Source organism: Salvelinus sp. IW2-2015, linkage group LG8 (genome assembly GCF_002910315.2).
Source record: "Salvelinus sp. IW2-2015 linkage group LG8, ASM291031v2, whole genome shotgun sequence".
NCBI lineage: Eukaryota > Metazoa > Chordata > Actinopteri > Salmoniformes > Salmonidae > Salvelinus > Salvelinus sp. IW2-2015.
Genome location: NC_036848.1, coordinates 23,672,967 through 23,689,384, shown reverse-complemented (window position 1 = coordinate 23,689,384; position 16,418 = coordinate 23,672,967). Strand labels below are relative to the sequence as shown.

The window sequence follows — 16,418 nt, the reverse complement described above, 5'->3', positions numbered from 1 at the left end:
TGTTTCATCAGACCAGAGGACATTGTCTCCAAAAAGTATGATCTTTGTCCAAATGTCAGTTGCAAATCGAAGTCTGTCTTTTTTCTGGCAGTTTGGAGCAGTGGCTTCTTCCTTGCTGGCGAGGGCCTTCAGGTTATGTCGATATAGGACTCATTTTACTCTTGATACAGATACTTTTGTACCTGTTTCCTCAGCATTTCACAAGGTCCTTTTGCTGTTGTTCTGGGATTGATTTGCACTTTTCGCACCAAAGTACGTTCATCTCTAAGAGACAGAACCGTTCTGATTGGCATGATGGCTGCGTGGTCCCATGGTGTTTATACTTGCCATACTATTGTTTTACAGCATCGAACCGTGGTACCTTCAGGTGTTTGGAAATTGCTCCAACGGAACTGGACCAGACTTGTGGAGGTCTACAATTTTTTTCTGAAAGTCCTTGGCTTGATTTCTTTTGATTTTCCCATGATGTTCAAGCAAAGAGGTACTGAGTTTGAAGGTAGGCCTTGAAATACATCCACAGGTACACCTCCAATTGACCTCAAATTATGTCAATTAGCCTATCAGATGCTTCTAAAGCCATGACATAATTTTCTGGAATTTTCCAAGCTGTTTAAAGGCACAGTCAACTTAGTGTATGTAAACTTCTGACACACTGGAATTGTGATACAGTGGATTATAAGTGAAAAATCTGTCTGTTAACAATAGTTGGAAAAATTACTTGTGTCATGCACAAAGTAAATGTTCTAACCGACTTGCCAAAACTATAGTTTGTTAACAAGAAATTTGTGGAGTGGTTGAAAAACGAGTTTAATGACTCCAACATAAGTGTACTTCAATGTAAACTTCCAACTTCAACTGTAGCTTAAAGATTGACTAGCTCTCAGAAGTTCGATAGAAGGCATATGCCATTTCAACCGATCTTAGAATGCCAGATTTTTGGAGTGACAGTGGAATCAACCAATCACATTTTGACTTGTAATGGGTGGGACCATTTTCATTAAAATGTATGGAAACTTCCGCCCTCTCAAAGGCAGACAAGTCAACTGCGCTATAGCGAGCAGCAGTTTTCCCATGGTCTAATCTAGCTAGTTTTTGTTGTAGGCTTGTGTGCGGCGGCAGCTGCAGTAACAGGTGTTATCGAAGAGGATGTTGATGCTAATATGTTAGCTTCGCCCTTTTCAAGATTAACTTTCAACAAGAAGTAAACTTTCAAATCATTATCATCTAGTGAGTGGAACTGTTGTTTTTTTTATTGCAGTTCGCTTGCAGTTGAAAATAATGTGTTATACATGTGAAACAGGGTTGGGCTCAATTCAGAATTGACTGTCATTAAACTCATGAGTTGAAATTAGAATTGAAATGGCCACACCCCACACAGGATGTAGAATTTTAATAGAGTAACAGGAAGTAGAATTKAATTCAGTGCAATTTCACTCAGTCATACTTCCAGTGTGACCTGGGGCAAGTGACTCTGAACTTACATTGGCTAGCCCCAAGTTTTTAATATTTTGCTATTTGCCTCATGACCCCTTCATGCTTTGTTGACTACGAACTTTCTTTACCCAACCGTGGGACAGACTATGTTTGTTCCCACACTCGGGACTCTGACTCTCTATTGGTAACACAGACTTTTGGCCTCCCATCCTATTCTAACCACCTCTCGCCAGCTTTGTACTCATGTTACCTTATGAAATTGCTGTACAATATGATCTTGTTGCCATCTGCTGCACATTCAGATGTTATAAATCCGCACTGCAGAGCTCTCACTGTCCTATGCCATGCCTTGATTGTATTACTGTTGATGATATCTGGAAATGTGCATGTACACCCTGGCCCATCTACTGTTGCTAGCCCCAATTCTGACTTGTGCTCTGATATCTGCTTCACTGACTTCTGCTCTCGTAAAAGCCCGGATTTTCTGCACGTTAGCACGAGAAGCTTATTACCTCAAATGGACCAATTGAAAGTGTGGATTCACAGCTCCAATCCAGATGTGTTGGTCATTACTGAGACATGGTTAAGGAAGAATGTTTTGAATACTGATGTTAACCTTTCTGGTTATAACCTTTTTCGGCAAGACAGATCTTCCAAAGGTTGGGGAGTGGCAATCTTAACCGAGGATCACCTTCAGTGCTCGGTGGTCTCCACCAAGTTGTCCCCAAACAATTTGATGTGCTGGTTTTAAGCATTAAACTTTTAAATAGCTCTTTGTTGACTGTTGCTGGGTGCTATCGTCCTCCATCAGCACCGGCCTGTACCCTAACTGCCTTAAGCTCTCTGCTGGTCCCTTACACTAAGTCTGAATTTGTCATGCTAGGTGACCTAAACTGGGACATGCTTAAACCACCTGACCACCTGACCACAAGTCTTAAAGCAATGAGACTCCCTAAATCTTTCTCWGACTATTACCAATCCCACAATGTATGACTCCAGACACCCAGAAAAGGCTACTCTCCTTGATGATATCCTCACAAATAATCCTGATAGGTATCAGTCTGATGTTTGCTGTAATGACCTTAGTGATCACTGTTTTACAGCCTGTGTTCGTAATGGCTGCTCAGTGAAACGACCGGTCCTGATTTGTTAAAGATGCTTGCCAAAAAACAATTTCCTTCATGAACTGGCCTCTGTACAATGGTATAGAATCAGCTTGATCCCCTCTGTCGAAGAAGCTTGGACCTTCTTTTTTGATATTTTCAGTGGTATTGTTAACAAACACGCCCCCATTAAGAAATTGAGAATTAAAAACAGGTTCAGCCCCTGGTTTGATCGTGATCTTGCAGTGGTTACTCCACCTCAAGAATTGCATTTGGTGAAAGGCTCGGCACATGCATACTCAGGCTGACTGGCTCTCGTTCAGGCAAATTAGAAATAAGTGCACTCAGGCTATCCGGAAGGCCAAGTTAGTTACTTTAAGGAGCAGTTCTCTCTCTGTGGGTCTAACCCCAAGAGGTTCTGGAAAACRGTTAAAKACCTGGAGAATAAACCCTCCTCCTCACAGCTGCTCATATCCCTTAATGTTGATGATGTGGTTGTTACTGACAAGAAGCACATGGCTGAGCTCTTTAATCACCACTTCATTAAGTCAGGATTCCTATTAGACTCAGCCATGCCTCCTTGCCCGTCCAACATTTCCTCATCTTCCACTCCTTCTAATATGACTATCCCCGATGCTCCTCACCCTTTTTCCCCTGCCCCGCTACAAAGTTTCTCCCTGCAGGCAGTCACTGGGTCCAAGGTGCTAAAGGGCCTCCTGAAACTTAACCCCCAAAAAACATCTGGGTCAGATGGTTTAGACCCTTTCTTCTTTAAGGTTTCTTCCCCTATCATCGCCAAGCCTGTCTCTCCTTTCTGGGGAGGTTCCCATTGCTTGGAAGGCAGCCACGGTTCATCCTTTATTTAAAGGGGGAGATCAAACATATCCTATCTGTTATAGGCCAATTTCTATTTTGCCCTGTTTATCAAAAGTGTTGGAAAAACGTGTTAATAATCAACTGACTGGTTTTCCTGATGTCTAWAGTATTCTCTCTCTGGTATGCAATCTGGTTTCTGCTCAGGTTATGGATGTGTCACTGCAACGGTCCTCAATGATGTCACCATTGCCCTTAMTTCTAAGCAATGTTGTGCTGCTATTTTTATTGACTTAGCCAAAGATTTTGATACGGTAGACCATTCTATTCTTGTGGGCCGGCTAAGGAGTATTGGTGTCTCTGAGGGGTCTTTGGCCTGGTTTGCTAACTACCTCTCTCAAAGAGTGCAGTGTATAAAGTCAGAAAATCTRCTGTCTCATCCACTGCCTGTCACCAAGGGAGTACCCCAAGGCTCAATCCTAGGCCCCATGCTCTTCTCAATTTACATCAACAACATAGCTCAGGCAATAGGAAGATCTCTCATCCATTTATATGCAGATGATACAGTCTTATACTCAGCTGGCCCCTCCTCRGATTTTGTGTTAAATGCTCTATAACAAAGCTTTCTTAGCGTCTATCAAGCTTTCTCTGCCCTTAACCTTGTTCTGAACACCTCCAAAACAAAGGTCATGTGGTTTGGTAAGAAGAATGCCTCTCTCCCCACAGGTGTGATTACTACCTCTGAGGGTTTGGAGCTTGAGGTAGTCACCTCATACAAGTACTTGGGAGTATGGCTAGACGGTACACTGTCCTTCGCTCAGCACATATCAAAGCTGCAGGCTAAAGTTAAATCTAGACTTGGTTTCCTCTATCGTAATTGCTCCTCTTTCACCCCAGCTGCCAAACTAACCCTGATTCAGATGACCATCCTAACCATGCTAGATTACGGAGACATCATTTATAGATCGGCAGGTAAGGGTGCTCTCGAGCGGCTAGATGTCCTTTACCATTCGGCCATAAGATGTTCCACCAATGCACCTCATAGGACACGTCACTGCACTCTATACTCCTCTGTAAACTGGTCATCTCTGTATTCCCGTCGCAAGACCCACTGGTTGATGCGTATTTATAAAACCCCCTTAGGCCTCACTCCCCCCTAWCTGAGATATCTACTGCAGCCCTCGTCCTCTACATACAACACCCGTTATGCCAGTCACATTCTGTTAAAGGTCCTCCAAAGCACACACATCCCTGGGTCRCTCCTCTTTTCAGTTCTCTGCAGCTAGCGACTGGAACGAGCTGCAGCCAACACTCACACTGGATAGTTTCATCTCTTCTTTCAATGACTCAATCATTCAATCATGGACACTCTTACTGACAGTTGTGGCTGCTTTGCGTAATGTATTGTTGTCTCTACTTTCTTGCCCTTTGTGCTGTTGTCTGTGCCCAATAATGTTTGTACCATGTTTTGTGCTGCTACCATGTTGTGTTGCTACAATGTTGTTGTCATGTTGTGTTGCTACCATGCTGTGTTGTCATATGTTGCTGCCTTGCTATGTTGTTGTCTTAGGTCTCTTTATGTAGTGTTGTGTTGTCTCTCTTGTCGTGATGTGTGTTTTGTCCTATATTTAGGAAGCCTTTTGCCTTTTGGTAGGCCATCATTGTAAATAAGAATTTGTTCTTAACTGACGTGCCTAGTTAAATAAAGGTAAAAAAATAAMATTTAAAACTAAAAGATAGCAAAGAATATATCTAATTTTTCTGGAAACAATGTTCATATACTATTTTAACCTTAGTGCTTAGAATAGCCAATTATATTTCCAGCAATCATTTCATTTGTTTGGCCTCTTTTTTAAGGCCTTGGGGTCAACTTGAGGGTTAAATTAATGCATTCTGGGAAATGTAGCATTTTCCTCGTTTTTAACTAAGTGATTCATGAAATATAATAACTCTGAATATTTGAATACAGGTTTTGTTTTCCTTGATCATTCATTTGAAGATTTTGTCCTGAAAATCMATTGTTTCATCATGGTYGTTCCACCTCAAAAAGCACAAGAAAGAGGATTTGACATCCATCTCAGACTGTTCTGAAATCCTTTCTGTTTTGTTAGATAAGATTACCATTCCTGCAACATTATTTTGTTGAAATATAATTTGATCTCCAGATCTCATCTAGTGGTCAGGACCTGGTAATATCAGGATGTAGGACGGGACATAAACCTAAAAACCTAACAAACTCTCTGAACAGCGRRAAAAAAACACCAAATTCACTGAGAATGCATTACATAGGATAAATAAACAATATTCTGAGTCGCAGCTCCATCCTACTTGTCAAAAGGGAACTGATACTGTATACTAGTTGTTTGGTTGGGATTAGAGTGGTGTGTGGGGGGTCCGTTGGTGGCTTTTTACTATTTCTTTGGGTTACTCGTGTCAAACTCATTGTTAGAAAAAAGGTTGGTCCAAATCGGATGTAAGGTACTATATTTACTAAATATTTTATGAATCCTATAAATTAAAATGGCCAATTTGGGTGCAATCAATTTGCTTAATTTCTCAGAAATAATTTTGCAGGAATGCTATTCTTATCTGTTTCTGACTACAGAAAGGATTTTAGAACAATCTGAGATGGTGGGTGTCATGGCTTCCTGAAATTACATGGAATGACCCAACAATATTTTATTTGCATGCATATAACAACATGTTTGATGCACAATATGTATATTTGTATAGACTATACTTAATGTAGAATAGACATTTGAATTTCACAGAATTAAATTATATTTACATGAATTCAAATTGCAATTCTGTATCCTGTTAACTACTTCAATTCTAAAAGGAATTTATTATGAGGAATTCTCAATTGAGCCAAACCCTGGTGAGAAACATTGTTGCATTTAAACTTTAGATCACTGGTTACTTTGTATGCTGAACATTTAACATTTTAATAATTTAGCAGACGCTCTTATCCAGAGCAACTTAAAGTAGTGAGTGCATACATTTTACATACTGGTCCCTCATGGGAATCGAACCCACAACCCTGGCGTTGGGACACTATGTTTGCAAAGGGAAATAATAGTTGTATTATGATTTGGAAATGATTAACATAATGGTTCTGTTTTTGTATTCTTACGATCTGAACCTACTGGCTTATTATGTCATAGTGAATGGGCTGCTTCTTCATTAACATGATGCTGTGTGTGTGTGAATGCTATCTTTCCATCTGTCTGTGTTTTACAAAAAGTGCGTTCTCCTAAATAAAGTGCGCAGGTACTGTATTACAGCCCCTGTCCTTTCAGCATCACGAGCCTGCCAAGCTCACATCCTTTGATGTGTCACTATTGTTGTTTTGGTGATAGTGTGATAGTGGTGGCGTTAGGCTACCATAAGTTAAGTAAGCAATGAGGTTGTTGTTGCTGGTAATGCTAGTGCGGGTGCTGTCTCTGTTTTTTGAGATTTGGGAGTTTGGTACACTGTTTTGGAAGATTTTTTTCCCAGGCCTAGGTCCAMTTGCCACGGTTCACTATGTTACGTGTGTGTGTGTGTGTGCGTATGCATGTGTGCATCTGCGTGTGTATGGATATGCGTGCGAGTGAATGCATGTGTGTGTGTACATATGTCCATCCATCTGTTACCTCGAGTTGTGTGAGGAGGCCGGCACAGCCGCCCCCTGGTTGGGCTGCAGCACGTGGACCGTCTGGTTCATCTGTTCTGCATGTGTCCCGTTGACCTCATGGTACAGCCCTCCATCCATATCAATGGGCTCTCTCTTCACTTGTTTTACCGATATAGGATGGCGCCCATGAGCATGGTTCTTTCCGTGACCGCCTCTGGGGCCTCCACGGCCACCCATTCCCCGGCCGTGATGGCTGGGGCGCTGACCCCCGTAGCCAGCGCTGAGTTCGGGGCATGTGTCCTCATCATCTATCACCACTAGGTCAGGAGGCATCTCTTTAAACTGGTAGACCAGCCGCTGGCCCTCCACCTTAGCCAGGATACCGCGCTGGTAGTAATACCTTARGAGGGAGAGTAGTCACAGTTAAGGTAAGATCATGATTTAGTTGTCCCTTTTGGAGGACATTTTGTTTGTGGTATTGAGCAAACWTGAAGTAACATTACAAACAGAATAATAATGGGCTAGGTTTGAATAAGGTCCACCTTGAATACCTTGAATAAGGTGACACGGGAATAGATGACTGCTTTGCTCTATTTCTTCTATAACCTGGTCCTTGATAATGTTGACCTCATATGTGACTTCAAGTCCTGGTACAAAGGATGTCTGGGGTCCATAATAGCCTTTTGTGTGGGCTCTTCTATTTGTAGATGTCAGCCAGACTTGTCTGCCTGACACCCAGTGCCTTGCTCACTGTATCAAAACAGTATGCTTCATTGATGTTATAATACTGCCTTCGAGATGAGGATGGGGGCGAGTTGAGATTTTRTTATTTCTGCACTTGAGGACGACACTATGTCGGTGCGACACCATATGCTGTATGTGCGGTTTGGCGTCTATGTGATCTAGAAGCACTTGTTATATTTTTTWACTTTCTGTAGTGCTTTTTACTGCAACAGGTGCACAGACATTTTAGCATACCCTTCTTAACTGTGCAGGCCAATTATGTATTTCTATTGTTATGATATGAGGGGTAGTTTTGTACAAAAGGCTGTGAAGTATTTGTAGTTAATCATATCAGTAATGTCAGTTCGTCATACCAGAGCTTCGAGGAGAAGATCAGCTCGAGAGAAGTCAAGTGAGAGAAMGCTCCAGCCATCCTTGTGTTTTCCCACCAGTTAGCGTTCATCGTGTTAGCCAAGGCCAGTGTGTGTCCTTGTTGATATACCACACACACACTTTGGTTGAAGCAAGTTAGTTGCCTTAGCCCATCCGTACTACATACAGTGTGCGGTGCTGTTCCATGCCTGTGCATATTCAGCATTATTAAACCACCTCAACTGRAATCCTACCCGTCTGTCATCTGTGCCCTTACCAGCACACGGGAGCGAACACATAAAGTAACACTTAAACCTAAAGAATATACAGTCCACCAAGTCCTCGCTTACAAGTTTAGTGTTAGGACATAGACAAACACACTACCATGCACTTTCACAATGCWTCCCCAGATGGCAGCACGAACTAGAGTCAAGGGCTGAAGTTAGAGATAGCGTTAGCGCAATGACTGGAAGTTTATGGGTATCTGCTAGCATGCTAGTAGATACCCATAGACTTTCAGTCATTGTGCTAACGCTAGTGAGCTTYGGCTCGCACAACTACCTCTACCTCTAACTTCCTTCATAATGGACACAAAGACATACAAATGCTATCCACGAGTTCATCTGACTCCGGGGAAGTAGATAAAGGGCCTCAYTGCCAAAATCCCAAAGTATCCCATTAAGTCCAAAGGTGGAAGCTGTCAGGATGATTGGCAATCTGTAGGCCAGAAAACTTGGCCTACCAGTGTTTGATGCGGTTTTGTGTTAGTTAGCCTCTTTAGTTTAGGAATGACTCTTTGTAARGAGCGGCAGGTAGCCTAGTGGTTAAGAGTGTTGTGCCAATAACTGAAAGATCGCTGGTTTGAATCCCCAAGGTGGGAAAGTCTGTGTAAGACACATTTCGTTTGAATGCATCCAGTTGTGCAATTGACTAGGTTTTCCCTTGTAGTTTTCTTTTTGTATATATTTATTTTAGGATCACCACTTTAAACAAATACTAATCTGGTGGACGATCAGGGGAGTCATGACTGTGCTGGCCCTGGACCTAAGGTAAGGTGGCTGTCTCCCTGGGCACATGCATTCAATACCTGGTTGCATATGCTTACTTCTCACATTTATGAACACGTCAAATCAGGTTGCAGACCATGTAGCTAGGCCTAAGACCCCTAAACATAACGAGTGCAGCAAAATCCGTAGGCTAGTTATTGGTTTCCGAACACTATGAACACTATGTGTAATAACACTCCTCTCACCTGAGTGCCCTGCCCATGGTTTCATAGTTCATGTCGGGTTTGTTCTTGTGCTTGCCCCACAGTTTGGACACAGCCTTGGAGTCCACCAGCTTAAAGATGCCCTTCTCCCTCTGCGTCCACTTGATGTACTTGGGACAGGTGTTCTTGTCCTGCAACAGGGCCAGGAGGAACTCCCATAGGTAGATGGTGTTCCCTATGTAGGGGGGAGAAAAGAGGAATTTGCCATTTTAACATGTGAGCCTAATATAGTACATGTGAGCTTGGAGCTCTACTACACCCGTCCATAATTAATTTAAGCATTGCAGACGTTTTACCTAACAAATGAAAAAATATCAGAGACGCAATTACAGCCCTCCTCCCCATAACCTAAATTAATGAATTTGCCGTTCTCATGTGTGTGTTGTGTGTGTGTGTGTGTGGTGTGTGTGTGTGTGTGTGTGTGTGTGTGTGTGTGTGTGTGTGTGTGTGTGTGTGTGTGTGTGTGTGTGTGTGTGTGTGTGTGTGTGTGTGTGTGTGTGTGTGTGTGTGTGTGTGGTTGTGTGTGTGGTGTCTATCAGGGTTGGAAATTGGATGGGGCTCTGGCAGTAGATTACTCATGTTTGTGAAACGGTTAGGACCAGAAGTGTTTAGAAACAGCAACCCCTCCAGCAGCCACTTGTATAAGTGTCCAGCTGAACCAACCCCCTCTCCCCATCCCCTCTCTGTGCTGTGCAAGGGGAACACACAGCCGCAATTACAGTTATTTCCCTGTGAGACACAGCACTTTGAGAGTACCCCATCAATTAGCAAGCTGAGGTCCAACCCAACTGGACGACATGGGCTGCTGGTTGCTGATTGCACCACTCTACAGGCAGAAAYGTGCACATTAGCCCACAGAATAGGCCAAGAGAGAGACCTTGATTTCGATTGGCCGTTTTTTCAAGAGGTGAGTCAGTTGAGACAGGGCCAGGAGAGACCTTGATTTTGATTGGTTGTTTTTTAAACACGCTGGTTGAGAAGGGGCCAGGAGAGACCATGATTTCAATTGGCTGTTTTTCGAGAAGTGAGCTGGTTGAGAAGAACGCTCACCTTTGCCCTCCTTGCTCTTCTTCTTGAATGGCAGGCTGGGAGTGGTGATGGGGGAGCATGGACGCACCGCCCGCGGCTTGCGCACTAAGACGGGAGAAGTGTTATTAAGGTCAAAACTGTGACACCAAATTAAGCACATCACTGTCAGTGGCTAAATAAAAACACTGTCAGTGTGCTAATAAGGCTGTAAGCMGTGGCTAATAAGCAAATATATTTACCAATGCACTCCTGTGTAACTCTTAAAAAATCTCTTCGAAACATGAGTGTAAATTGAATATTTTAATCTAGAAGGTTAAAAACAAGACTAAATAACATTGTTTGACAACCTAATGTTTTGTCACAYTACAGTCCAGGAGGACCCCCCTGCTGTACCTTTAGTTTTCCTCTGTGGTTTGGACACGCTCCTCTGAGGGATCTCGTCCATGGAGGATGTTTCYTCGTCCAGCGATACATCCATRCAGCCATTGGCCTCCGGCCGAAGAGGGATGTAGKTGTAGTCAGACTCCAACATGGTCCCATAGGTGTGAACTACAGCAATAGAAAAAAGTAGTACARTCAATATTACTCCCAGTTATGTAATATTATGAGACTGTGAACTAAAGCAACWGCCAGAGATAATTATGGGAATTARTGAAAATACTACAAATGAAACTGCCTACAAACAGCCTTCATCAAAAACTTGTACGTTTTAACAATGTTTTGAAAGTGGTAAATGCTTTGAGGTAGAAATTGGATTCAGTTAACAAACAAGTGGTACCAAAATATATTTTTTTAAATACTCCTTCCCCTAACCTCCCTCCTAGCAAATWGCAACAACAAAACAACAATAATCGTACTCATGCGCTTCTCGTCCAGGATGTTGTTTGGTGACTCCATGTTGAGAAGGGCTGCCGCAGCCTCGTTGGTCTCCATGCTGTCCTCTGTGTCTGACACCGTCGTTTCTATTGGCCAATCAGACAAGGATTGTCATCAGAACATGAAACAGAYAGATTTTAAGACAAACTTGAAAGGATGTTACAATCACTAGGGGTKAATTCCAGGTAATACCAGGCCCTGTCTGGAAACAACCGTAGTCCCTATCCCCTAGGCATGCATGTGTAAARTATCATCTCCTCCTCCCCCTCACCTGAGAGGCCCACGTCTCCGACCATAATGGGCTCATCCACCACGTGTAGAGTGGTGTCCACCATGATGCCGTTGGCCACCTCGTCCGATTCCATGCCCGAGTAGACCTGCATCAGGTCAGCGGCGGGMACCTGCTCTACGATGACAGCTGGAAACACGGACGGGTCATCCAGCTGGACACACAGAGAGACCAACAGAAGGGCAGGTCAACAGAAGACTCAGACAGAGACCACAGACGTTAGATCACAGAATTACATGTGTATGTCTATTGCTTTGTTTTTATCTTATGGGCATTTCCACGATAACAATATTATGCTGAGACTGATTTTCCATTTAAAATGTATGCCAAACAAAAACCATTGATTTCAAAGTTTACAAACCATACAGCTCTATGCACAATGACTACTTCGAACAATTTTCACAGTTAAAAAAAATTAACATTTCTGGAAAAACTGTGCAGATATGACCAATTTATACAGAAATCCAGGTAATTCTAAAGGGTTCACATACTTTTTCTTTCCACTGTATCTACGTAAACCCATATTTCTCATTGGACCAACCTAGCAAGAATTGACGTAAATTGCTAGTAATAACGCTAGATCATTTTCAACTGATTTTGTACAAGACTGAGTGTACAAAACCTTATGAACAACTTCCTAATATTGAGTTGCACACTCTTTTGCCATCAGAACAGCTGCAATTCGTTGGGCATGGAAAATGTTCCACAGGGATGCTGACACATGTTGACTCCAATGCTTCGACTTTTGTGTCAAGTTGGCTGGTTGTCCTTTGGTGGCGGACCATTCTTGATACACACGGGAAACTGTTGAGCATGAAAAATCCAGCAGTGTTGCAGTCTTTAAAAAAAATATATACTTTTACCCCTTTTTTCTGCCCAATTCTTGATATTCAATTGGTAGTTACAGTCTTGTCCCATCGCTGCAACTCCAGTACTGACTCGAGAGGCGAAGGTCGAGAGCCACGCGTCCCACGAAACACGACCCCGCCAAGCCACACTGCTCGCTTAACCTGGAAGCCAGCCGCACCAATGTGTCGGAGGAAACGCTGTACATCAGCTTGCAGGTGCCCGGCCCACCACAAAGAGCGCTAGAGCACGATGGACAAGGAAAATCCGTCCGCCCAAACCCTCCCCTAACCCAGACGATGCTGGGTCAATTGTGCACTCCTCATGGGTCTCCTGGTCACGGCCGCGTGACACAGCCTGGATCGAACCCGGGTCTATATGACGCCTCAAGCACTGCAAACCGGTGCGCCTGGCACATACTACCATACCCCATTCAAAGGCACTTAAATATTTTATCTTAACCATTCACTCTCAATGGCACATATACACAACCCATGTCTCAATTGTGTCAAGGCTTAAAAATCCTTCTTTAACCTGTCTCCTCCCCTTCATCTGTGGATTTTTTTCCCACCTTTATTTAACCAGGTAGGCTAGTTGAGAACAGGTTCTCATTTACAACTGCGACCTGGCCAAGATAAAGCATATCAGTGCGACACAAACAACAACACAGAGTTACACATAAACAAACATACAGTCAATAATACAATAGAGAAAGTCTATATAAGTGTGTGCAAATGAGGTAGGATAAGAGGGGTGAGGCAATAAATAGGCCATAGTGGCAAATTATTGCAGTATGGAAAATTAAACACTGGGTGATAGATGTGCAGAAGATGGGTGTGCAAGTAGCGGTACTGGGGTGCAAAAGAGCAAAATAAATAAAATAAATGGTGATGAGGTACGTAGTTGGATGGGCTATTTACAGATTGGCTATGTACAGGTGTAGTGATCTGTGAGCTGCTCTGACAGCTGTGCTTAAGCTAGTGAGGGAGATATGAGTCTCCAGCTTCAGTGATTTTTGCAGTTCGTTCCAGTCATTGCAGCAGAAACGGAAGGAAAGGCGGCCGAATAGGAATATGCTTTGGGGGTGACCAGTGAAATATACCTGCTGGAGTGCGTGCTGTGGGTGGGTGCTGCTATGGTGACCAGTGAGCTGAGATAATGCTGAGCTTTACCTAGCAACGACTTATAGATTACTTGGAGCCAGTGGGTTTGGCGACGGATATGAAGCGAGGCGCAGCCAACGAGAGCATACAGGTCGCAGTGATGGGTAGTATATGGGCTTTGGTGACAAACGGATGGCACTGTGATGAGCTGCATCCAATTTGCTGAGTAGAGTGTTGGAGGCTATTTTGTAAATGACATCGCCGAAGTCAAGGATCGGTAGGATAGTCAGTTTTACTAGGGTAGTGTTGGCAGCATGAGTGAAGGATGCTTTGTTCGAAATAGGAAGCCATTCTAGATTTAATTTTGGATTGGAGATGCTTAATGTGAGTCTGGAAGGAGAGTTTACAGTCTAACCAGACACCTAGGTATTTGTAGTTGTCCACATATTCTAATCAGAACCGTCCAGAGTAGTATGTTGGACGGTGGTAGGTGTGGGCAGCGATCGGATGAAGAGCATGCATTTAGTTTTGCTTGAATTTAAGAGCAGTTGGAGGCCACGGAAGGAGAGTTGTATGGCATTGAAGCTCGTCTGGAGGTTAGTTAACACAGTGTCCAAAGAAGGGCCAGAAGTATACAGAATGGTGTCGTCTGCGTAGAGGTGGATCAGAGAATCACCAGTAGCAAGAGCGACATCATTGATGTACATAGAGAAAAGAGTCGGCCCGAGGATTGAACCCTGTGGCACCGCCATAGAGACTTCCAGAGGTCCGGACAACAGGCCCTCCGATTTGACACACTGAACTATGTCATAGAAGTAGTTAGTGAACCAGGCAAGGCAGTCTGCCGATAAGAATGTGGTGATTGACAGAGTCGAAAGCCAGGTGAATGAATACAGCTGCACAGTATTGTCTCGATGGCAGTTATGATGTCATTTAGGACCTTGTGCGTGGCTGACGAGCACCCATGACCAGCTCGGAAACCAGATTGCATAGCGGAGAAGGTACGGTGATCTGTTTGTTAACTTGGCTTTTGAAGATCTTAGAAAGGCATGGTAGGATAGATATAGGTCTGTAGCAGTTTGGGTCTAGAGTGTCTCCCCCTTTGAAGAGGGGGATGACCGCGGCAGCTTTCCAATCTTTGGGGATCTCAGATGATACAAAAGAGAGGTTGAACAAGCTAGTAATAGGGGTTGCAACAATTTCGGCGAATAATTTTAGGAAGAGAGGGTCTAGATTGTCTAGCCCTGCTTATTTGTAGGGGTCCAGATTTTGCAGCTCTTTCAGAACATCAGCTATCTGGATTTGGGTGAAGGAGAAATGGGGGAGGCTTGGGAAAGTTGCAGTGAGGGGTGCAGGGCTGTTGACCGGGGTAGGGGTAGCCAGGTGGAAAGCATGGCCAGCCGTAGAAAAATACTTATTGAAATTCTCAATTATCGCGGAATTATCCGTGGTGACAGTGTTTCCTAGCCTCAGTGCAGTGGGCAGCTGGGAGGAGGTGCTCTTATTCTCCATGGACTTTACAGTGTCCCAGAACTTTTTGGAGTTTGTGCTACAGGATGCAAATTTCTGTTTGAAAAAGCTAGCCTTTGCTTTCCTAACTGCCTGTGTATATTGGTTCCTAACTGAAAAGTTGCATATCGCGGGGGCTATTCGATGCTAATGCAGTAAGCCACAGGATGTTTTTGTGCTGGTCAAGGGCAGTGAGGTCTGGAGTGAACCAAGGGCTATATCTGTTCCTGGTTTTTTTTTATTGAATGGGGCATGCTTATTTAAGATGGTGAGGAAAGCACTTTTAAAGAAATTAACAGGTGACATCAATAAGAGATCAAAGCTTTCAACTGGATACACCTGGTCAGTCTGTCATGGAAAGAGCAGGTGTTCTTAATGTTTTGTACACTCAGTGTACAACAGATTAAAACCTACCCAAACCAGAAACCGTGGATAGATGGCAGCATTCGCGCAAAATTGAAAGCGCGAACCACCGCATTTAACCATGGCAAGGTGACTGGGAATATGGCCAAATACAAACAGTGTAGTTATTCCCTCTGTAAGTCAATCAAACAGGCAAAACGTCAGTACAGAGACAAAGTGGAGTCGCAATTCACCAGCTCAGACATGAGATGTATGTGGCAGGGTCAACAGACAATCACAGACTACAAAGGAAAAACCAGCCACGTCGCGGACACCAAAGTCTTGCTACCGGACAAGCTAAACACCTTCTTCGCCCGCTTTGAGGACAATACAGTGCCACCGACGCAGCCTGCTACCAAGGACTGTGGGCTGACCTTCTTCGTGGCCGACGTGAGACATTTAAGCTCGTTAACCCTCGCAAGACTGCCGGCCCAGATGGCATCCCTAGCCGCGTCCTCAGAGCATGCGCAGACCAGCTGGCTGGAGTGTTTACGGACATATTCAATCTCTCCCTATCCCAGTCTGCTGTCCCTACTTGCTTCAATATGTCCACTATTGTTCCTGTATCCAAGACAGCAAAGGTAACTGAACTAAATGACTATCGCCCCGTAGCACTCACTTCTGTCATCATGAAGTGCTTTGAGAGGCTAGTTAAGAATCATATCACCTCCACCTTACCTGACACCCTAGACCCACTTCAATTTGCTTACCGCCCCAATAGATCTACAGACGATGCAATCGCCATCACACTGCATACTGCCCTATCCCATCTGGACAAGAGGAATACCAATGTAAGAATGCTGTTAATTGACTATAGCTCAGCATTCAACACCATAGTACCCTCCAAGCTCATTATTAAAGTCGGGGCCCTGGGTCTGAACCCCGCCCTCTGCAACTGGGTCCTGGACTTCCTGATGGGCCGCCTCCCAGGTGGTGAAGGTAGGGAACAACACCTCCACTTCGCTGATCCACAACACTGGGACCCCACATGGGTGTGTGCTCAGCCCCCTCCTGTACTCCCTGTTCACCCATG

General features: G+C 43.9%; 1 protein-coding gene across 3 annotated transcripts in view; it reads right to left on the bottom strand.

Annotated features, from left to right (window-relative positions):
* LOC111967629 (ETS-related transcription factor Elf-4) overlaps nt 1-16,418 on the bottom strand; it is an 84,329-nt gene that overhangs the window by 5,157 nt on the left and 62,754 nt on the right. For all 3 annotated transcript variants that reach the window (XM_023992810.2, XM_023992809.2, XM_023992807.2), the window contains 6 exons: nt 11,508-11,679; nt 11,218-11,322; nt 10,754-10,909; nt 10,382-10,465; nt 9,314-9,506; nt 6,986-7,366 (listed from right to left, as the gene is read on the bottom strand). In XM_023992810.2, the coding sequence (XP_023848578.1) occupies nt 6,986-7,366; nt 9,314-9,506; nt 10,382-10,465; nt 10,754-10,909; nt 11,218-11,322; nt 11,508-11,679 (1,091 nt within the window). The remainder of the gene's footprint in view (nt 1-6,985; nt 7,367-9,313; nt 9,507-10,381; nt 10,466-10,753; nt 10,910-11,217; nt 11,323-11,507; nt 11,680-16,418) is intronic.